Here is a 22633-nt window from a genome sequence, read left to right as displayed (position 1 = left end):
TAGAGAAAAGTTTTAAGATCACAATAATAAAGTCTTAATTTAATAAGAAAAAATGTCATCATTTAGTGAGGAAAAAGTCAAAATATTATAAAATATTCATAATAAATAATATATATATATATATATATATCAAGGAGAACCTACGCTCACTGTAGTCACACTCCTTCTGGACCCACAATTGTATTAACAATATCTTTGTTTATTGAGAAACTATAAAACACCTTTGAATAACACACAAATGTTACCAACCAACTTTCTGCCACATATGCACAGTGCACAACAAGTGAACATATCCAATTATTATTACCTGGATCATGCCGTATTAAAAGACAATAAAAATGGCTGCAGAGCAACTGAAAGGATAAATATAGCTTTTCTGTTTCAGATGGAGAATGTCCCCTTTGAAACATTAATAATTATATGGTGATTATTATATTAAAATCCATGCATCAATGTATTGGGTGACTGGAAACACTAACCTTCTGTGGGTTGCCATTATTAATTTCATTTTTTTGCTGTGCACACAGAGATAAATTCATGGATCTTAGTGAATAAATTCTAGCCCATTTAGGTGACTGATATTTATGATATAAAAATCCAGATCTAGTGAAGTTAAATGTGGTTTCATAAGGAGACTCTTGGTAGAGGCATGTCCTCTACTGAGTGCCATCCTAGTTTAAGGCATATTTACCAATGCTTCCTTAAATCTGTCTGTAGCTAATACAATCATATGACCTGCTGGAAACTGGACAACTGAAGTGCATTAATGCATTTTCAATCTATTCATCATGACAATCATCATCCTTCCCCATACATTAAAATCACTTATATGTGTGTAACTGAGACTTCATGAGTTGATAGTTTCATGTTTATTAAAATGGGACAGATTCACAGTTTGTACACATCCATCCACATTGGCATTGATTAAGAAAGCAACAAGTACAAATGCAGTATATACATACCAGTATACATATATTTATAAAATACAATAGCATTTTTTTTAATTATTATTACAGAGCTTTACTGTATTTTTTTAAATCATTATTACTTAAAGTCGTTGTTAGGAGGACTTTAAAGCAAGCTACACTCAAAACTGTTTGGACAGAAGCTGCATAAGCTGTGAATTTCAGTCATGAATGGAAAGCAAATCACAATCTACAACAGATCAGATCTCCATGATGGAAAAACCGTCCCATGTTTCACAAACTCCCAAACGGAAATGGGTTTACAGTCACACAAGGTGAGGATCAACAGCACAGGCACTGGAGGAAACGAGCAAAACCCACAACAGTGATGTGTTTCTGTCGAGTGGAGAGTCACATATAAGTTAAATAATAAAGACTTTGATTTAAGGATACTGACAAATGTATTTTTCAGAACTCAATTGGATGAAACTTCTTGTAGAGTTTACAGTGTGCAAAGGGTGAGGATTGTTTTTACTTGAAATCTGAACGAGCATCTGTGAAAACATGGATCCACACTGATGTTAGGTATTAATTCCATGTTTAGCAGCTTTACACCACCGTGTTCAGGGTTTACTCTCATCCCGACGTTATGAAATTCATGCGTCTTCTGCCATCTTGTATAACAGTTCTTCAAAGTGAGATAGTTTGACATAGTTAAGACAATTTTTTAAACAAAGCATCACCTCCAGCAGATGTTAAAGAACACGCACCTGATTTGACTGCTCTCACAGTTTAGCAACACAAACACATTATGCACCTGCCATTAGTTTTGTCTGTCTGGGGGAAGAAACGTTTATGAGGTCCAAGCCACACTTTATTGTTTTCTGACACGAACACGACGTTTGGAAAGCACTAAAAGGACAAAGCAGTGCTTTGTGATGACAAGTCTGTAAAGAATTTTAGGGCTTCATTATGATAGAATGGGGCCGACTTCCGTCTCTGCGAGAGGTGTCAGGATTAAAAGGTTAAAGCCGTAACTCCAGCACTTGGGGGGGAGACAGTTGTGAAAGCTGAGATGTATCAAGCCGTATGTTCTCGGGCCATCAAAGTCGTGGGTGATAAAAGTTTTTGTCTTTGCACAGTTTCATTCACTACTTTCATTAGGAATGTGGGAGTACTGCATCCTCATCCACCTAGAGCGGGAGGTTGTAATATTTCATGATTTCCAGGAAGATATTTTTAACAGCACAGTTCTAAAGGCTGTCAAAAGAATTTTACTCAAACTACGATCAGGGTATGTGATAAGAGATGGAATCAAATGTAAACATATTTGGAGAATTTGTCCCAAACAGGCAAATATAGATTTTTCTCCATCATTAAAAAGACAAAGTCAGATCTCTGAGCAGAATCTTAGTAAAGAACATTGAAGTCACTTCCATAAATACCTGTGGTTGATTGCATTTGTTAAGATTATACAGTACTGCCATCTAGTGGGCAGATTCTTTTTTTTTCAGCCTCAACAGAAAAAAACCAATTACAAGATGTGAATAAAATGAGTGAAATACTCACAGACACTGATTGACAATGTTTATTCACCTGTTTGGAACAAATGACCTCTTTTACTACACATTATAGAAGTTTCCCAGCTGCACATTTTGACAGGGACGGACATTTGTTTAGTGTTGACAGAAGCAGTTTTCAAATTAACTTTATCTATATCATTGTATCAACAAGCACAATGATGTCAGGTCGACACTGACGATCCCTCTTGATTTATTCAGTTAATTAATATCAAACAAATATATCTGAAGCTTGATTTCCACAATATTTCCCAATATAACTGAGCCGTAACATTCACTGCCATGTGTATACCGATATACCTACTGATATAAATCAGTAGTTTATTTCATTTGCGCTTAGTTTTTTTAGAAGGTCGATCAAAGTCATCCTTGGTGCAGTTTGAGTATTGATAGGAGTCTCCGATCTAACTTACTGATGATTAGTGGAGCCAATGTAAGATTTCATTTAGTGTTTTACATTATTTTTGCTCCAATCCAAACAACAGAAGATTCAACATGGAATAGGTTTGGATTAAACTGCTGCCGTTAAGTCACTGACAGAAATACTTTGACGATAGCATGGACCACCCAAATGGCTGAGGGAGAAATTAAAGCAGCACCGAGAGCAGATCTCAAGAGGAAGAGACGCACATAAGAGACTGAAACATAACATTTCGATGAACAAGTTAGGACATTATTAATACGTTACCCATATGAGTTGATCAGCCGAGACCTATACCAGTGGTAATACTGTTCATGCTTCAATAATATTTCAATATAATTCAAATATTGTGATTTTTCTGTAATTGCAGCAGTTTCTCAGATTCAGGTGTAAAACTGTACGAGTGAAGACAAGGACGGAAACAGTACTGAACTCACAAAAAAGGACAGCAGCCCGTCTTTGTTTTAATATATTAAAAAGGGCACGATGACTTAGATGTTGTGTTTTTTTACTTCTATAAAAACTTGCAATCTGAAAGTGTGGTTTCATTGAAGCACAGGAATAAATAGCTGAAATCATCTGTTTCTCCCTCACACACATACACATTCAAAGGCCAACACAGCTCTGTTTGTATCTCTCATTAACTCCACAGCATATTCTTCAATGGCAAAGTGTGCTCTGTGCTTTTTTTTTACCCCCTCAGTCCTCAGCCATCCAAAATCTCAGCATGTCCTGCTTTAGTTTGGTGCCTCCGATCGCAAATCACATGACAGGTTAAAGAATCGAGTCTCACGTGTGGTTACTGTTATTAGTTAACAGTCTCTTTGTGGGAGAGTCTCTTACTCTCTGGGCGACGCAGTGAGTGTGGACAGGCACTCCACCGGGCAGACACACCACATCGGGCTCACTGAAGGTGTTGTGGCACAGGTGGCATCCTTTCTTTTCAGACACAAAGATGGGTTTCTTACGCTCTTTCAACTGGAGGTGAAAATACACGACAGAAGAGTGACAATGAATTAAAGCAGCAATGGACACGAAGATGACACCCTATAAGTTAAAGTGGAGGAATTATATGGCTTCACTGTATGCAGGAGACGTGTTACTCATCACTCACTCCCCTAATTTGCTTCCTATTTCTGAACTTAATTACATTTGCTACTTATGAAATAAATCAGACAAGATTAATCATGTCTGGCAATCGGATGTCATTCAATCTGCCAAATCAAATGTGAAACTTTTGTAAACTTTTGTGTAAACTTTCAGTTGTTTGTGCAATTTGTGCAAAGATTCTGCTTAAAACTTTGAAAGCTTGCAAGGGTTCTTAGAAAGGTTGTCAAAGTTCATTTGATGACAGCAACTAACAATTATTTTCATTATAAATTAAACTGATGATTAAATTATCAATTCAACATTTGCCCATGAAATTATATTAATCTTGTTTTAAAAAAACAACAACAATCAGTTTACTATATATAAGATAAAAAAATCAGCTCCCACATTTGAGAGGCTGGAACCAGCTCTACTTGAAGGTCAAGTGTGTAAGATTTAGGTAAAAGGGAACTATTGGCAGAAATTTAATGTAGAATAATTCTCATGATGTTTTCATTAGTTCATTTCATCTAAATTGTATGAATTGTAATTTTCTTCACACCAGATAAGACTAAATATTAAAATACTTTATATTTACAGTGAGGGGACCCTCTCTACAGAGGCCACCATGTTTTTTACATTAGTCCAGACTGGACAAACTAAACACCTTTTGAGTTTTTATGACAACTGAAGCTACCACAGTTTCTTTTTCGTGTTTGGAAGGAGAGGGTGAGGTGAGGGGTGTTCAGCTGCAACATGCAATATCAACACTAGATGTCACTAAGTTCTACACACTGTACCTTTAGGTTAATAATTCAAGATTGTTTCATCTATTGGGAAAGGAATGAGTCGGTAATAAGACATTTTAATAATTGTTATTATTGCACCTCATATAACAAAAACTGTAGTTTTTAATTCTAGCATGTTAAACTACACATGCTTTTATTAATCTAATTTGCAAATTATATCATTCAATATGTTATGCATGTCTCACCCTGTCATGCAGCAGTTGAAGGTTTTCAGAGTGGGCAAGCCCCAGAGCAATCTGGGAGGTGCGGCAGGCGTGCATACTGGCCCGGACCGCTCGACCCAGAAAGGGCCGCAGCAGCTGCATCGACCAGCCTTCTGGGAGAATGCGAAGGACACGGGCGGCATCGAACACCTCGCCGTGGCGATTTAAGAGGTCAACCGCTGCCATCTCCAAGTCTCCACTGCCACCTCCCGCTGCAGTCTCGGATTTTCCAGGACGGCTCCCGTCGAGATAAACTCCTAAGAGCATGTGAAACAGCTGCTGTTGATAAGCGGAGTCCCGACAAGACGATGCCCATATACAGAAGGCCTCGGCGGAAGGGAAGTCTCTGAGCTTGTGCACCAGTATGTGCAGAGCTTTATCGTGCTCCTCCAGTTTTCCATGTAGTGTTGCACGCTCTAGCAGCAGTTGTTCACAGTTGTCCATCTTACCTAAGCAGAGCAGAGAGCACAAAACATCAGCGGTTGAAACCTGCACTATGACTTTATAAGCCAATTATGAATAAAGTCATAAAGCTTTGGAGGATTTCCTTTTCACCCAGAACTGCACTTAAGCCTGCATTGCATTTAGGCCGACACAATTATTGATTATACTATGACCCTAAAACGCTAAACCCAAGAACAACTTAGTCACTACATAATAGAAATAGTACAGCTTTCATAAGTTCGCACAGTGACATAAAGATCCTTCTTCAGTCATCTTCAGACATGTCTCACCTAAAAGAAGCTGTACACGGTAGAGGTTAGACTCCCTGAGTAGGGCCTGGAGTCTGTCTCTAGCAGTGCTGAGCTGCTGTTCATCTGTGGGCGACTGTGAGAGCAGTGACAAGACCCTCTGCAGGTACAACACAGCCAGGTGTGTGTGGAACTTCTCTTTCTGCTTCCACAAACATGAAAGAAAAAGGTTAACTTTTATTTCAAGCTGCTTTGATGAAATATGTCTGTGGGGATTCTCAGTCATCCAGGTCATGGTATATCGCACTAATTCATCCTTTTATTGTACCTGTATCTTCCTCTCCAGCACCAGGTGCTCCAAATAAAGGAGCAGCGCCTGGCCGTGCTTTCCCAGGTAAGTGATGACATCGTCAGAATTCAATTGTGGCAGATCTTTACTGACAGGTCTCTTAGTAAAGATGTGGATGCCTATCTACAAACAAGAAAAGGCAAGGTTACTACAATAATATTTCCATAATATCAGAAAAATCAGCTTTATGCCAAGTTGACTGGCCCTAATAATCTTTTACACAAGTTAGTGAGGCGATTTAATGCACAGGTAACCTACAGTGGGATTCTTCAGCAGGGCCCAGTCTGCATACTTCCATACAAGGTCCAGATTGGAGCAGGAGCAGAGAAAGTCCACAATGTACTCATAAAGGTCAGATCTTGTAGAGTCTTGCAGATCCCCATCTTCCACACGAATCCACAACTGTCACAAACATAAAAACGAATTAGCTCAAATTATTAAACATGCTGATTCTTCTGTAAGAATCAAAGATAGGCAAATTTGCAGGGATACACACCTGAAGTGCTGCTGAATCCTGACCATTATAATGATAGAGCAGCCCAAGTGCATAATATCTAAGAGAGGCAGAAAGAAGAATGAATGAGGCTTAAAGCCCCTTACCAAACACACAAGACGATATTTAACAAGCTCAGCCAGCTGCAGTCAAAATAAATGGGTGTTGTTTCACTTTAACCATTTTCATGTGTCTATTCCAGTTTTGAAATTCACAGATTTTTACACATTTTCAATTATATAAACTCATTCTTAAAAAGAAGCATGTAAAAAAATGATGGATTACACACTTGTGATATTTTTCTAGCCATGGGACGCTGTCCGCCAGCAGGCAGGCATTGTCTGAAGCTACCAGGTCTAGAAGGCTGTCGTGATCTTGTTCAGCATACAGCTTTAACAGTGCTGTGTCCACATCCTCTCTGCAACCATTAGCCACCTCTGTGCTTCGTACCTGTGTGAGAGGAAGAAGAAAAACTTTTTGTAATACATAAACAGTGTCGCAAGAACCTCGATCATTTGAACTCAGCAAAATCTAGTGTAAAGACATTCATTTTTAATCCATTCACCTCTCCCAAATAACTGATGAGGAATCTCTTGCACCGCAGCACTTTCTCCTGGTCGCCCTGTGCCAGATGGTTGAGATCGGCAAACTCATGGAGAGGAGGGTGGCACCGGGTGAAAGAAGAGGAAGATGGCAGCAGTAGAGGGTAGAGAGATATCAGCTCTCGCACGTCCAGCTGACCCTTCCTGAAAATATAATAAATAATAGAGAAGTGAACACCACAAAACTGCATGATCCTCCAAATGTGTTATCATACCATTAATAGCTATACAGCTAACCACTTAAGGGTTGTTTGGGAGCCCATCCTAGCTGACATCGGGTAAGAGGCAGGATACACCCTGGAAAGGTCACCAGTCTATCTCTGGGCAGTTTTTAATATCGGAAAATCTTCACATTCTTCATGGATTCAGATTCAAACCAAAAACAAATCTCAAGTTTCTCTGTCCACAGGACACACAGGACAGTCACATGACCTCTTTGGCAGTGGCATCCTTTGATTTGGAATTAAGATTCAACTACCGGTGCTATAAACAACAGTTAGTGCTGTAACAGTTTGGACTACAATCAGCTTTGGTCAAGTCACCAAAACTACTTGTTTGTACAGAGAAGGAAAAGCTCCTTTAGTCTTAAAATAAAAAATGTGTGTTCTGAAAAACAGAAAGATTGGAACTATATAATGGCTGCTGTTTAACAATTGATTTCAACGTTTGATTTGATTTCAGTCCTTGAACGACCACAGCTCAATATGTGAAGGTATGTGAGGGTCAAAGCAGTCAACAAAAGTAATTATAAGTAAAAAATTAGAACTCTAGAGAAACACAAATTACTAAAATGATATTTGTAGAGGCAGGAACGTTCTGACTTTTCAAGGAAAACCTTGGGTCTGAATGGTTTCATTTAATCTCACGACCCAACAAATGATGTTTTAACAAAAGGTGGTAAATGATCAATGACTCACCTGAAGTGTTCTCTTGCTTCTACAAGCTGAAGTTGGCCGAACTGTATGAAGCCCGCCTGCTGGAGGATTCGTTTGTGCAAAATCTGTACATGCGGAAAGTGACAATATGAGACAACTGTGTTTTTTAGTTTAGAAAAATACTTTCAATTATGTGATTCAGATGAATTTAAAGTTAAAAGGTCTTAGACTTGATAAAGTTATAATATCATTGATATCATTAATATCATCTTTTCAATGCAGCCATTAAAATCTAAACACAGTTTGTTACCTGGAATTTGTCTTTGGGAATATTTCTCTGTGCTCCCTCAGTGAGGGTGAGCGCCTCCTCCACTCTGTGACTGGCCAATAAGTCCTGGATCTGTCTCTCCAGTGGCAGAGGCACCAGGACGTACACTGCCTTAGTAGAAGCCAGGATTACCTTCCCTAAAAAACACAAGACCTACAGGTCAGAACCTCAGCAGCACTCTCACGCAACCAGAAATATGTACAGTGATATCACAGGTGACCTGTCCATAAATAACTATGTCTGCTTCATTCTAATCCTGTCATTATAGTCTTTAAACATAATTTTGGATGATTGCAGAGACACCAGAGGTAACAAATAGCATGTTAAAACACTCTGACAGGATTTCCAGAGAATTTATAGTGAGCATCAACTATGAGAATGAATGTTGTGTGACTGTTTTCCAAAGCTTATCATCTTTCAGTTGCTTGTTTTTTTTCTTCAAATATTTTCTTGGATATTTTGCCTTTATATTTTAGACAGGACAGTGGACAGAAAGCGGGAAATGGAAAGAGAGAATTGGGGACAGATACGCAGCAAAGGGCTGGATCAGGAGCAAACCTGCTGCCTGAGGAGTCAAGCCTCTGTATTTTTCAAAGCTCTTAAACAAACAAGTTCTCTACTAGGTGAGTTTACGGGTGTTTTTTAAAGCTATGTAGTGTAATGTTTTTTATTCTAACACTGTACTGAAAGATGTTCTGTAACAGGAAAAGGTTTCCGTCACTTTCTTTTAAAATGTTTTGTTGGCTCAGTTCAGAAATCTTACTTTTTAATGAGAGGCCTGTTTTCCTCAACAGAAGCAAATCTAGCTTCGGTGCGCCGTAATCACTATGAAAGAAACACATACATTCCCACCATTTTAAATGATCTCCTGTAAATCAGATTGACAAAGATAAACTTTTCCCACTAAAAAGTCATCAAAGCTTACATGGCTTTGAGAATCACTGCATGTGCACCACACGGCACTGCGAGGTATATAAAATCAAGTCATAAACAGAAACGAGGTTGATTCATGTTAATGATTAGACCTTTTTCACATTTGTGTTAATACCTTCAAAGTCTTGCAGAATGTGTCCATCCCTGAATGAAAGGGTCTGTTTTAACTGTTGGTCCAACATGCTGTGGATGGTGATGAAGCTCTCATCCAAGGCCACCACGTATGGAAAACACACAGCGGCACCAATCACGCTCTCTGACCAGTTGACTGGAGCCCGCTGAGATACCCCTTCTGCATTGGCAAACATTCCTGAAGGGAACAGGGGACAAAGGTTGTGAACAATTGTTGATGTTCAAATTTATCAGGCCTGTTTTGACAATTGATTTACTACATGATAAATACTGTGCATAATAACTGTTGGTTGCAAACACTGACCACACATAAATGCTGGAAATGGGTACATAATTCAAATTCAAGACAGAATCCAGCAGGGTTCCTCAAATTCAATTGAAGAATTGTTGTAAGTGTTTTAATGTCACATAGAAAGCATTTTTTCTGAGCATACAGGCTAAAGATTAACAGAAAACCAGTAGAGACACAAACTGACATTTAAATTACATTTGTCAGAACTTCCCAGCTGTGTATAACAAGAATTCCTTGTAACATAATACATTGGTGTAACATAATGTGGATCTAGATAAGTGGCATAAATTGATGGATGGTTTAACCAATTAAGAAATAATGAATCAAATTATTCAACATCTGCTGTAACTTCTGTTACAGGTGAGAAACAATATCCAAGACCTTTGTGTGTGAAATTTAAGACTGTATAAAAGCTTCTAAGGATCTTTAAAGATTTGCCCTGCGGATACCCAGTTTTTTTACTGACTTACCCAGACCACCAGGTGCTGCTAAGAGGAACTCCTCCCTGCCGACCGTTTTTACAATGGGCCTCCTCTCATCACTGTTGTAAGGGAAGAGATCCTGAGAAGCTCCTGTGTTGTAGTTCAGGATCATGTATTGTGTAGCAAGGGCCAAGCACAAGAAGTAACCATCGAGACTGACGGCACTCGGCTGCTCAGGAGTGGTCACCTCTTTGACCAGCTGGACTCTGTCCTCGTACACCATGTAAATCTGCACTGTCCGCCGCTTGGAGGAGAGTATTCCCATTTCCACACAGAAGGGATCACCGTTCACCGGGTTCTCGTTAATGCAAAATGCTGTAACGCCTCTGATCTTGGCTCCGCCTCCTGCAGCTGATGGCACAGTCTCTAATGTCACCATGTCAACGAGGAACACGATTCCATCACAAAGTACTATCAGGCGCTCCAAAGCAGAAGCTGCCCGCAGCTCAGCGACTGGTTTCTTGAGGCCCAGGTATTTGTGCAGCAGCTTCTGAGGTGAGTAACTAAGTTTCCCTTTGGAAGATGTGACCTCATCCAGCAGAAAGTGGTGGATAAAGCAGTCGTTGGTGCCCACGTACAAGTGCTTTCCACAGCATTCAATGCACTCTATGTTGATGCGAGCTTTGTCGCCCATGAGGAGATCTCGCTCCACAGCGGGGACAAGCTCAAAAGCCTTCACACTCATCTCAGCCAAGGCATCTACACTAGATGATACAAAACAGACAGGCATCAATAAAACTACAGTCGAGCCAAAACAATCAATATTAGAATGTACTGCAAACCACGTTCTGGATAAATTATGAATTCACTGGCAATATCTGAGTCATAATGAGGCACAGATACTTTCACACACAACAATCTCTAAATCCTGCTTTGAGGAAGCTCTGAGTTCTGCTTGTTTCTGACAGATTTTCCTCTGAATAAAGACTCACATGAGAGTGAGACTTTAAAATGCCAAAAATCTTGAGGTGGTAAAGCGTTGGTTAGAAACCTTGGGCTCTGGGAGAAACATCTGTAATTATCATTGTAAAGCTCAAATAATTAATTGACTGATAAATCAAATGAAGAGACTTCTTTCTCGCTTTAAATACTGTATCAACTCACCAGCACACAGGTCAGCTTGTGCTCAGTTAAGATCTAACATTTTGCCTTGGACTGTGGGTGAGGGGAAATTTGAAGTGTTAATTTAGATGAAGCTGAGAATTAACACATGAATCTTAAATTCTCCCACTATACATTATCATTTTTGACTTTTATAACTTTTATAATATTTCTGAAAACCTGTCGAGTTTGACACGACAGGTGATTGTCACAACACAGTATGTTACACATTAGACATGTGACTTTGCACAGGGTTTAATAACTTCCTGTCAACATACCTTTGTGCTTATTGTTTAATCAATTTATATAATAAATTATATTATTTTACGTATAATCCACTTTATCACCAAGATTGCATGCATAATGTTAAGTGTCTGTTAGCTCGATTGACTCGAAATACTTGTGAAAATAGCAAACTAACATGATTAATGTTAACATTTAAATATAATATCTCATGTCTGGAATTATAAATCATATTTTAGACACTTAGTAAATAGTATATAACACCGTAACAGAGTTGTACGCACGTTAGATTTTGGCACATTAGTAACCAGCTGTAGCATCCTGTGAGCATTAACAAGTAGATCGTGGTGTATGTGTATGGCTGCACATGAATGCTTAATAGAGCAACTTTAATTCAAGCAGGCTTTTTCCAGTGGTGACAGCTAATAACATTGACGCTAGCTAGCTTGTCAAATCCACAAAGGCCACCAATAGCCAACGATACGAAGTCCACTGGTTAACACTGCCTGTCAGGGGGTGGAAGCAACTGATTGTTACACAGATTATACACGTGAGGAGGGTGTTGTCGGTTTTATACTTGATTAAGTTGCTCCTGGGCCAGCTAGCCCAGTAAGTTAGCTAGCTAACGTTAGCTTACAGAGTCTACTCCCCAGTGAAGCCCATGCTAGCAAGCTAATTAAGCTAAGATACGTTTTCAGGGTGGCTAAAGGAGCGGTTGCTAATAATGCGAACACACGAGCTGTGTTGTTGAATCACAAAAACATGAACAGCGGCTCGTTGCTAGTTTCTATCCGGCCTCTCTCTCTCTCTCTCCCCCTGGGACGATGCTCTGCGCACCAGCTCTCTCACGACTTTCTCCGGGGTCTGTTAGCATACCTACCGCTGCAGACAGCGCTCAGGACGGCAGGCGGGTTCACCACACGCAGGCGAGAGCCTCTCTACTCCAGAAAGAGCGGCCACGACATAGAGTCACACATGCGGATGAACACTCCCATGCTGCCGGGGGTCGGCACCGCACCGATAAGCGGAAATTACAGCCCGAACAACGGCGGCGGCGGCGGCGGCTCCTTCCTGGTCCAGTAGAAATCACCCAGTGACACTGAGCCGCTGCTGGCTGCAGGTGGAGCGAGGCTGCGTTCAAGACTGTCGAGTGGGGTTGTTGACGATTTGTAAACACATTTAAATCTAGGTTATAATTTTATTTTATTTATTTTTCAAATCAGATTAGAGTCATTCGGATCTTTGACAAGGGACAATGTAACGAGAAAAAAAGCAAAAAAAGAATACACAATCAGAAGCCAGAAGTAGCATAACTAAGATAGTAAAGCGTTAAAATCTATGAACAGGCTATTTTAATGCAGGTTGCATTTCATACACACTAAACGCTGCACAGTACAAACAACAAAGTTGATTACACAATACTTTTATGATGCTTTATTGGATATAGTCTCTGATTCTATTCGGAAAACCAGGATTCCTTTTTTAATTTCAATGATGCATGAGATCTTCACATGACAGTTTTCTTTCAAGCCAAGTGTTTGTATGACAAAGCAAGAATGATGTGGATTCCCATATAACAATGGGTTGTAATGGGATAGTGGTGAGAAATGATAATGTAATAAAAATGTGCTCTGAGTCTCTGTATTAAAAATGAAATGCGTTGCAAAAGTGTTAACACCCTGGGACAAATGATATACAATATCGATAAACAAATACATGTATAAATAAATGAATTTAATGAACAAATGAATAATTAAATAAGTAAATAAAGCTTGTGATTAATAGATCTATCCCTAAATGTATTCCTTCAATTATGTATTCATACAATCCTAAATTGATGTCACATCTGTCCCTCATATTGAGCCAGTTTGCCCGAAAGTAAGAAAACTGTTTAAAAACCGTTAAAAATCCCAAACGGTCCGTGAACGCAACCCTGCCGCTTTTCACCCAGGATGCACCTGTCCAACAGAGCTGCCTGAGAAAAGCCATTTTGTTGTGCTAGCTAGCTACATGCTAAAGAGAGCCAGCAACAAAACATGGATCTGTTGTGTCACCGCTGAATATGTCGCTGCCATCTGTACTGTCGCAAAACACAATAACTGCACTCGCTAAAACGTGTAAGTAGCGGAGCATAGCATGGACTAGCCTGTGAAGCTAAAGGGGGGGAGGCTACAGTTTCAGATAACACACTGCTAGCTTGTTTATGAAGCTGACCGCAGTTATGTTTTGTGTTTAATTAACCCTACGTTAGTCGGAGGTAGTTTGTGAGTGCGTGTTAAACAGACTGAGAGTGTCCGAGCCGTCCAACACCTGGTTCCGAGCAGGGACTGTGTTGTGTCAGAGGAAAGACCCGGCAGGAACTTAGCATAACACTTGGACCCATAACAGCGTTAAGCCATAGCGCTAATCTGATAATGGCAGAGGACACTCGACAGGACAAGAGAGCCAGCTTCTCTGCCATAACAGAGCACAACACCAACGGGATGGGCCGGACCTCCGCCGTGGCCTCAGGCAAAAGTGGTGCTTCAAAGAAGTTAGTGATCAAAAATTTCAAAGGTACTGTCGATGACCGATCTCCTCTTCGTTATCCATTAGCATGTTACCCAACTGTTGGACCGTACCGTAAAAAGTTGTTCGCCTGTGGTTGAGTTATGTGCATCCAGTGTAAAATGCTGTCCTGTCTGTTCTGATGAGAGTGTCTCTTCACAGAGTTGGTTTTCATTATAGCACATTTGTTTGATCCCTCAGTTATTTTTTGCTTTGCCTTCTCACAACATCTGGTTTTGCACATCTGGTGTTAGACGTAACCAGTGTAAAAAGCCACTGCCCTCCAGGTGTAGGTCAGATGAGAGAACACTTATAGCTTTGTTGTATAAGAGTTATTCACCCAGTTTGAGCAATGCAGGCAGCACTGATGACTCTTATTGGGAAATACCCATGTCAATTAAAAATATTTAGCATGAAGACCAAACCAAACCAAAACCTGGATGTGAGACTACAAACCACCACCAAGGCCCAACAGTCCTCGTTAGGAAACCACATTTGAATTCACTAGAGCTGGATTTTGTTTGGATCTGCTCCATAGTGCACACAGTCATACATATCAGTCCCCTTAATATGTCAGATTTTTTTAAAATCAAGATCCATTAATTATTTTCTGAGAAATCCACAAAAATGCAGAAAAATGCCAAATTTCACAATGTTAAAGACAGTATAAAATCAGCCACCATCAGACTGGAGCTGTAGGATAATCTGTTTCTCATTCATACCACTTGGAAGTAATTTAGTTAGTCTTCATATAAAGTAAAGGTAATTCACGATAGTTTTTATTAAGGACAACATTCATAGGAACAAAACTCATAAGAAACAAAAATATAATAACAGTGAAAAGTTCTGTTAGCAGCAAAATTTGCTTTTTCACCTCCTGTCATTAAAAATGTTTATTTACGAAATTATCTGTGGGTCAAAAGTGTGTGGTGTATGAAGTGCTCCTGCCTTAGTTCAGTGTTGCGTATTCCAGTAATACATATTTACATATACATATTAATTAACGTAATTGCCGGCTTTTTGAAACAGACAGGCCAAAACTAGCAGAGAACTACACTGAAGACACATGGCTGAAGCTACGAGATGCAGTGGGAGCCATTCAGAACAGCACCTCTATAAAGTACAACCTGGAAGAGCTCTATCAGGTTTGCTGTCTTTCTTTCTTAACTCTCAGGCCTTGATTAACACTTTGCAGTGTTTGTCAGTGCAAAACCACCAAACATGACTTTGCAGTTATGCATTTTCAACACATGATCTTTCAGCAGATCATACAACACAGACTGGTATTGTAAGCTAGTGTTAAATTTCAGCTCAGGGTTAAAGTTCACTTGCAGAAATCTGTGAGTTGCCTGAGTTTGGTGATCTATCTGAAAAGAATCTCTACTTTTATGTTTGTTACTTTTATATGGGTGACATTGACTCACATATTGATTTAACAGTCTTTAATGTATTTCCACATAACAGGGGAATTACACACTTACTAATATAAATAGAATCCAGTGGCCAAATATTAAAACATATGTTCACAGTTGTATGTAGTGTTTTGTAATAAACCCCCACAAACACCTGTCTGGCTTTTTAAATACAAAAAAAAACATCTTGCATTGTGCTACTGCTGTTTGCATAGGGCTGTTAACAATCTTCTTTTTCTGGAAGGCGGTGGAGAACCTGTGTTCCTACAAAGTCTCCCCCACACTATACAAGCAGCTACGGCAGGTCTGTGAAGATCATGTGCAAGCCCAGATCTACCAGTTCAGAGAATATCCTTTTTTGTGAATAACTATAGGAAGATGCATATTAAGCCCACTGAAACATTTATATTTCTGATTTTTCGTCATTCGATATTTTGGTTAAATGACTTGAGTGGGTAACGGATCATTTCCTTAACACGGATCTCACAGAGTCTTTGGACAGCCTTTCCTTCCTGAAGCGAATGAATCGCTGCTGGCAGGACCACTGCAGACAAACTGTAAGGTTTGATGTTTGTCAGATGCGCTTATTTAAACAGCACTTTGTTCTGTAAGAGTGTAAATTATCCAACGTTTAGATTGTTTTCACTTTTCCCTTATAGATCATGATCCGAAGTATTTTTCTCTTCCTGGATCGTACCTATGTGCTTCAGAACTCTCTTCTACCCTCCATATGGTAAAACTACAGTTTTTTCAAATCCCTCTGTTTGTGAAGGTGTTCTTTGGAGGCTGATGTTATGTGTATGTTGCAGGGACACTGGGTTGGAGCTGTTCCGTACCCACATTGTGAGTGACAGTGCGGTGCAGAAGCGGACCGTCGATGGCATTTTGGAGCAGGTAGAACAGGAGCGGAATGGGGAGACAGTGGATCGCAGTCTGCTCAGGAGCCTATTGGGCATGTTGTCAGACCTGCAGGTACCTGATCGCCTGGTCAGCATTGATAATAATCAGTAGATGGACTGAACACGTGTCATTGTTTTAACCTTCTGATCCTCTCATGTTCAGGTTTACAAAGATTCCTTTGAGGAGAGATTTTTGATTGAGACCAATCGTCTGTACGCAGCAGAGGGACAGCGGCTGATGCAGGAGAGAGATGTAAGCGAGAATCTCAATGGATCTTTTTGTGGTCACAATAATTCATCAGTGACTTGATTACACATAATGCCAAGGATGTGTTTTCAGCAGATAAACGTACTGAATATGTGTATTTGTATTTGTCCAGGTGCCTGAGTATCTGCATCATGTGGCTCGTCGGTTAGAGGAGGAGAATGATCGTATCCTGAGCTACCTCGACCAGAGCACTCAGTAATTTTTTTTCTTTCTTTAATAATTATAATAATAATTCATGTTTAACTGTGTTATCATATATGATCAGCGACAAAAATCCTAATGTGAGTGTATTTACTCGCCCACATATCTGAAAACAATTGACCATTACAATTAAAATATGTTGATTTAATAGTGTAAATATTAACACTGTACAAGGGTTAACATAACGGCCATAATTACTTTTTTTAATTCTTTTGAGTTTGTTTTTCTTGTTGATATAAACACATGACCCCAGAGGTTTAGTTGTATCTCTAGTTTTCAACAAATCTCAAAACTGATGAATACTAATGCTACATGGAGAATTTGTTGTACAGGAATGTCTGACATAGATATCTATGCATCTATTCTAACTCTTGAAAATGCTTGCTTATATCTTCCCCCCCTCATTCTCTCCTTATGATTTTACAGGAAACCTCTAATTAGCTGTGTTGAGAAACAACTTTTAGGAGAACATATGACTGCAATGCTTCAAAAGGGTATGTGTTTGTGTGAAAGAATTTAGAAAGTCCTTAAAAATTAGCTTGTGTGTGGCAATGTGTACTACGTTTATTAATAATAATATCAATAATACTAGTTGTGATTCAAATGTACCCAACGACAGTCCTTGACCAAAGCAAACAATGCTATCTACCCTTCTTGCTTCTTGTCGAGCTATAACCGTTTTATTATTTGAAGACATAGGGGATTTTTATTTTGAATGTATGCAGTAATGTGTAACATTTTGGTGGCAGGTCTGAGCACCCTGCTGGATGAGAATCGTGTGACTGAGCTGGCCCTCCTCTACCAGCTCTTCAGCAAGGTGAAGGGGGGGCTTCCCACACTGCTGCAGTTCTGGAGGGATTATATCAAGGTAAACACATACTGTAGGTCAACAAACATACTCTGCATACACATGAAACACAAAGCAGTTCTATCAAGAACATTTGTCCAGGTCTATCTATGTCTGAGAAATGCCTCATATTCACCTTATTGTAAACTGTCTCTGCTCTCAGTCCTTCGGGGGAGAGATTGTATGTACTCCAGAGAAAGACAAGGACATGGTGCAAGAGCTGCTGGACTTTAAGGACAAGATGGACAACGTGGCACAGAGCTGCTTCGCAAGGAACGAGGGATTTATCAATGCCATGAAGGAAGCCTTTGAGACTTTTATCAACAAGAGACCGAACAAACCTGCTGAACTCATTGGTAGGTCACACAAAGAAATTGTGGCTGTTGGATTTTCAGACCTGCACATTTGAACAGTTTGATAGATCTACTAAATATTAAGTCATCATACAAAGCAAATTTTCTCATGGTTGTTATTCTGCCTCTTAATAACAGCTCTTTTGTTTCCCATCCAGCTAAATATGTGGATTCAAAGTTAAGAGCAGGGAACAAGGAGGCTACAGAGGAGGAGCTGGAGAGAATCCTGGACAAGATAATGATAATCTTTCGTTTCATTCATGGTCAGTTATGCTTCACTGTGTGTGTGTGTGTGTGTGTGTGTGTGTGTGTGTGTGTGTGTGTGTGTGTGTGTGTGTGTGTGTGTGTGTGTGTGTGTGTGTGTGTGTGTGTGTGTGTGTACACATATGTTACTGTTTCTCTCTCAGTCAATTACTTTAATTAACCACTTTGTAGCTTGTTAGAGGAGAACTCTTGATATCTGTTTCCTTTTTTTCAGGAAAAGATGTATTTGAAGCTTTTTATAAGAAGGACTTGGCCAAACGTCTGCTTGTCGGCAAGAGCGCTTCTGTAGATGCTGAAAAGTCCATGCTATCCAAACTCAAACACGGTAAATCTCTAGTCAAATCTCTTATAGCTATTTCCAGGTTGCAATTCATCAGAATCCTTGTTAGCTACATGGATAAATTCATAAGGAGAGTTTTAGGAAATTGATCTACCTGAAGTTTATTGTATTTAAAACCCCTTGACTATTGTTACCTGGACTGTACTGCCCTGTCTGTAAGATTTAACTTCAAATTTGAATGTGGTTGCAGAATGTGGAGCAGCATTCACCAGTAAGCTTGAGGGGATGTTCAAGGACATGGAACTGTCCAAAGACATCATGATCCAGTTCAAACAGGTACGAGGAAAACAAATGACAAAACAATGTGCAGCTTGAAGAGGAGAGTCTATTTTTCATGCATAATTAACATTACATTTCTCCTCAGTATATACAGAACCAGAGTGAACCCAGCAACATTGAACTTACTGTTAACATCCTCACAATGGGCTACTGGCCGTCATACACACCCATGGAGGTCCACTTGCCCCCAGAGGTAAGAATTTGACTCTGTGCACATTATCATTTGTCTGGGTTAAAAAAATGAGTAAAAGTGAATTCAGTCTGCACACTCAGATTATCCATTCTCAGACATGACCTGCAAAGGCAAACTGGGGGTAAACTCAGAAGCTAATTCTCCGGATTTACCCGCAATCTGCCTTTCACATGTGCACAACACAGCAGGAGGTTCTCTGCACAGACAGCAGTTCTTCGTCCAGGACACACAGTGAAATTGATTGTGGCCACGTGCCTTTCAAGATGCAATGAGGGCGCATTTGGTTGCATTTAGGCCAGACAAAATATCTGTTTGCTGCTCTGCTACCAAAAAAACGTTTTACTTTTTTAAAACTTTTTATGTGTCACAAGACTTAGTAATTAGAGCAACATCCACAGCGACGACATGTCTTCCTTTCTCAGTCACCATTTTCACAAATTTTAAAATGTGACAATGTCATCAACTTGATTTGTTAGATGGTAAAACTCCAGGAGGTCTTCAAGCTGTTCTACCTGGGGAAGCACAGCGGGAGGAAGCTGCAGTGGCAGCCAACGCTGGGTCATGCTGTATTAAAGGCAGAGTTCAAAGAGGTAAAAGCTTGATGTATTCTTATGGGGCTTGAAGAAGAGAGACGGTTTGATAAGCTGCAGTTACAATGATCGATTTCTCCTGCAGGGCAAAAAGGAGCTGCAGGTCTCCCTGTTCCAGACTCTGGTGCTGCTGATGTTTAATGAGGGAGAGGAGTTCAGTATTGACGAGATTCGCGCTGCTACCGGCATAGGTTGTACATGTCCTTAAATATGTTGTACTACTATTCTGTAGTGGAGAGAGTTGCTTGCTGTATCACACTGTCTGACATCTGTCTTTTCCTGCACAGAGGAGGGGGAGCTCAAGCGTACACTGCAGTCTCTGGCCTGTGGAAAAGCTCGAGTCCTTAACAAGAACCCTCGAGGGAAAGATGTGGAGGACGGAGACCGCTTTAATTTCAACAATGATTTTAAACACAAACTGTTCCGCATCAAGATCAACCAGATCCAGATGAAGGAGACGGTAAAAATACGAGCAAATTTCTTTCTTTCTTTCTTTCTTTCTTTCTTTCATCACACACTCCTCAACCTGAGCACACTTTTTCATTTTTATAAATCACATTTCCCTCACAGGTAGAGGAGCAGGTGAGCACAACAGAACGTGTGTTTCAAGACCGACAGTATCAGATTGATGCGGCTGTTGTCCGCATCATGAAGATGAGGAAGACCTTGAGTCACAACCTCCTCGTATCAGAGCTCTACAACCAGCTGAAGTTCCCTGTCAAGGTGAGGCCTCTCAAGCTTTTCATTCGTTTTGATTTTACACTCACACACAAAGCTCATCAGCACTTGCTTTGCCTTCCTCTCCCCAGCCGGGCGATCTTAAGAAGCGCATCGAGTCGCTCATAGACAGAGACTACATGGAACGTGACAAGGAGACTCCAAACCAGTACCACTATGTTGCCTAAAGGGGGCTCTACTGTCATTGCCATGCTTCTCTCACAGCATGCGGACAGCTGCCCCCCCACAAAACAGCATTACAGCCCTTCAGCCACCCGACTCTCCTCTGGTGCCCATCGTTCCCTCCATCCACAGTCCTGGACACGGCGTCCAGATCACACAGAGCTCCAGTGAGATGAGAGACACTTGGCTGTTCAGTTCCCACTCTGCGATATCTTTAGGTGGGACTGTGAGGCGGGGCTGGAGGAGTGGCCCAGGTTGTTGACGGTTGGTTATGTGACTTACAAATCTGCTAATGCAAAACTCAACTGAAAATAATGAGCACTTTCCTCTGTTTTTGTTTTGTTTTTCCTCCTCCGGGTTGGGATTTTTTTTTCCCTGCATCCCTTTGTTCTAAAAATTAGCTTATTTTCTACTGTAGTTGGTTTGTCATGAGTTTAAAGATTTTTTTTTGTTGGTTTTTAATTTTTGTTCAAGGTTTTCTCCACATGAATGGCTGCATAAAGTACTGAGTGTAAATCTGATTGGTTGGTTGCGTGAATAGGCAGAGAAGCAGCTGTTGAGGACATGAGACGTGAGGATGGATGAAGGGGTCCAGAGGGGCTGGGTCAGATGAGGAAGGGGAGAAGGGGGGGTTATAACTTGTAACACAGACGCTAAAGGATTTGCAGACAAGCCACTTGGGTATGTCTTTGGGTTTCTTGTATGTTTTGACCAAAATGTCCAAATGTCCAATGTCATGTGCTGATGTTTTTGTAGATCAGATTGTATTCTATGTACGAGTGAGAAAAGTGAACTTGAATAAATGGATATTTAATGATTCGGCTCATGATTTGTAGGTAACCAGTTAGTGACTGATGGATTTGCCTCTTAGCTAAAGTATTATTCATGCTGACATCTCCTGCAGTCTAATTCAATTTAATCAAATCACTCTTTGCAAAAAAAAGAAAGATAACGAAAAATAAAAAATCTGAACTAATTTATAGTAATGAAATTGTGGCAGTTTAGTCAAGTGAACAAGGAGGATGTCTGTCTTTTTTTTGTTGTAATTTTTGGCATTAAAATATATTATAACCAGAATGGCCCTCAATAGAGCAAATAGCAAATACCTCTGTTAAGGCTGAACAATCTTACACATAATTTTCAAACTCTTATTGTGGACATGAAATAAAAAATAGGAAGTGGTCTCATGACCCAAAACCAAAGTAATATCATCAGATCAAAAGAAATAAACATGACACAAAATGTGTCAACTACTGAAGCTACAGTTAACCAACTATTGTTTCAGGAAATCTGATAAAAATGGATCCAGGCCAAATTGTCACTATATATGACATATCTTTAAAATCAATCATTCCCTGAAAAATTAACAAACACATTGAAAAACACCCTATGTTAAAGAAAGTGAAACAGAAAATCCTGGATCTGTCCCATTTATCTGCATTCGCACCAAAATGTAATGGGTTCCTCTCAGGCCCAGGCCCCATCCCTACACCTTTGGAAATCATGGTAGTTGTTCATACGTAATACTGCAAACAAATAAACCAACAAACAAAAGGGTGAAAACACCAAGTTGTCTTCTTCCACTTCATATCACTCCACCCTAAATGAGATACAGGAAGGAAATGGACTGTTGTTTGTACTTTTATACACTTTATGCACTCAACTACTTTCAATAAAACAAGAAATCATTTGAATTTTTAAGAAAAGTAACAAGGATTCAAATACTTTAAGTTACTGGAAGATGGAACTGAAAATAAAAATGGTATTTCTCCATACTTTCACTATCAGCTTATCCTTAGACACTAAGAAATAGGACTTTAAAAGCCCTCGGGCGTTGTAATCTGAATTTAAGACGAGGAAACTGCATGTCTTTTGTTAAAGAGCAAAGCAGAAGTATGCAGAGAGAATGTGGCAGGGTCCTGATAAAGTCTTGGACAGAAGCAGTGAGCAGCCTCTGCGTTCCTTCAAGGGTTTTGCACCCCCTCGTGAATTGATGAAGGTGTCAGCTGAC

The 22633-nt window shown here is 39.9% G+C and overlaps 2 protein-coding genes across 4 annotated transcripts; one reads left to right on the top strand and one right to left on the bottom strand.

Moving 5' to 3' along the window:
- Nucleotides 1-846: 846 nt before the first annotated feature.
- Nucleotides 847-12651, bottom strand: tgfbrap1 (transforming growth factor, beta receptor associated protein 1). Of its 3 annotated transcripts, none has more exons than XM_020080203.2 (13): nucleotides 12410-12651; nucleotides 10174-10889; nucleotides 9395-9589; nucleotides 8329-8483; nucleotides 8061-8143; nucleotides 7107-7287; nucleotides 6831-6991; nucleotides 6545-6602; nucleotides 6307-6450; nucleotides 6028-6171; nucleotides 5742-5901; nucleotides 4990-5456; nucleotides 847-3884 (listed from the first exon to the last, which is right to left on the bottom strand). In XM_020080203.2, exons 2-13 carry the CDS (start codon nucleotides 10868-10870, stop codon nucleotides 3696-3698), a joined length of 2634 nt encoding a protein of 877 aa, XP_019935762.2. In that variant the 5' UTR covers nucleotides 10871-10889; nucleotides 12410-12651; the 3' UTR covers nucleotides 847-3695. The 3 variants fall into 3 exon arrangements, with proteins under 3 accessions (XP_019935762.2, XP_019935763.2, XP_019935764.2); XM_020080204.2 differs by having other exon boundaries at nucleotides 10174-10884; nucleotides 12410-12627; XM_020080205.2 differs by having other exon boundaries at nucleotides 12406-12598.
- An 816-nt stretch (nucleotides 12652-13467) lies between these two features.
- On the top strand, nucleotides 13468-21439 carry cul4a (cullin 4A). The gene is made up of 20 exons (XM_069525444.1): nucleotides 13468-14085; nucleotides 15106-15221; nucleotides 15733-15837; nucleotides 15977-16045; nucleotides 16148-16221; nucleotides 16298-16460; nucleotides 16551-16640; nucleotides 16768-16850; nucleotides 17283-17350; nucleotides 17606-17724; nucleotides 17867-18059; nucleotides 18215-18319; nucleotides 18535-18645; nucleotides 18851-18936; nucleotides 19025-19132; nucleotides 19609-19722; nucleotides 19808-19913; nucleotides 20010-20182; nucleotides 20293-20445; nucleotides 20532-21439. The coding sequence occupies exons 1-20, from the start codon at nucleotides 13944-13946 to the stop codon at nucleotides 20625-20627; spliced, it is 2274 nt and encodes a 757-aa protein (XP_069381545.1). The 5' UTR covers nucleotides 13468-13943; the 3' UTR covers nucleotides 20628-21439.
- Nucleotides 21440-22633: the final 1194 nt, after the last annotated feature.

Source organism: Paralichthys olivaceus, chromosome 1, assembly GCF_024713975.1.
Source record: "Paralichthys olivaceus isolate ysfri-2021 chromosome 1, ASM2471397v2, whole genome shotgun sequence".
Classification (NCBI taxonomy): Eukaryota; Metazoa; Chordata; class Actinopteri; order Pleuronectiformes; family Paralichthyidae; genus Paralichthys; species Paralichthys olivaceus.
The sequence above is the reverse complement of the archived record's forward strand: the minus strand, read 5'-3'. Positions and strand labels throughout refer to the sequence as shown.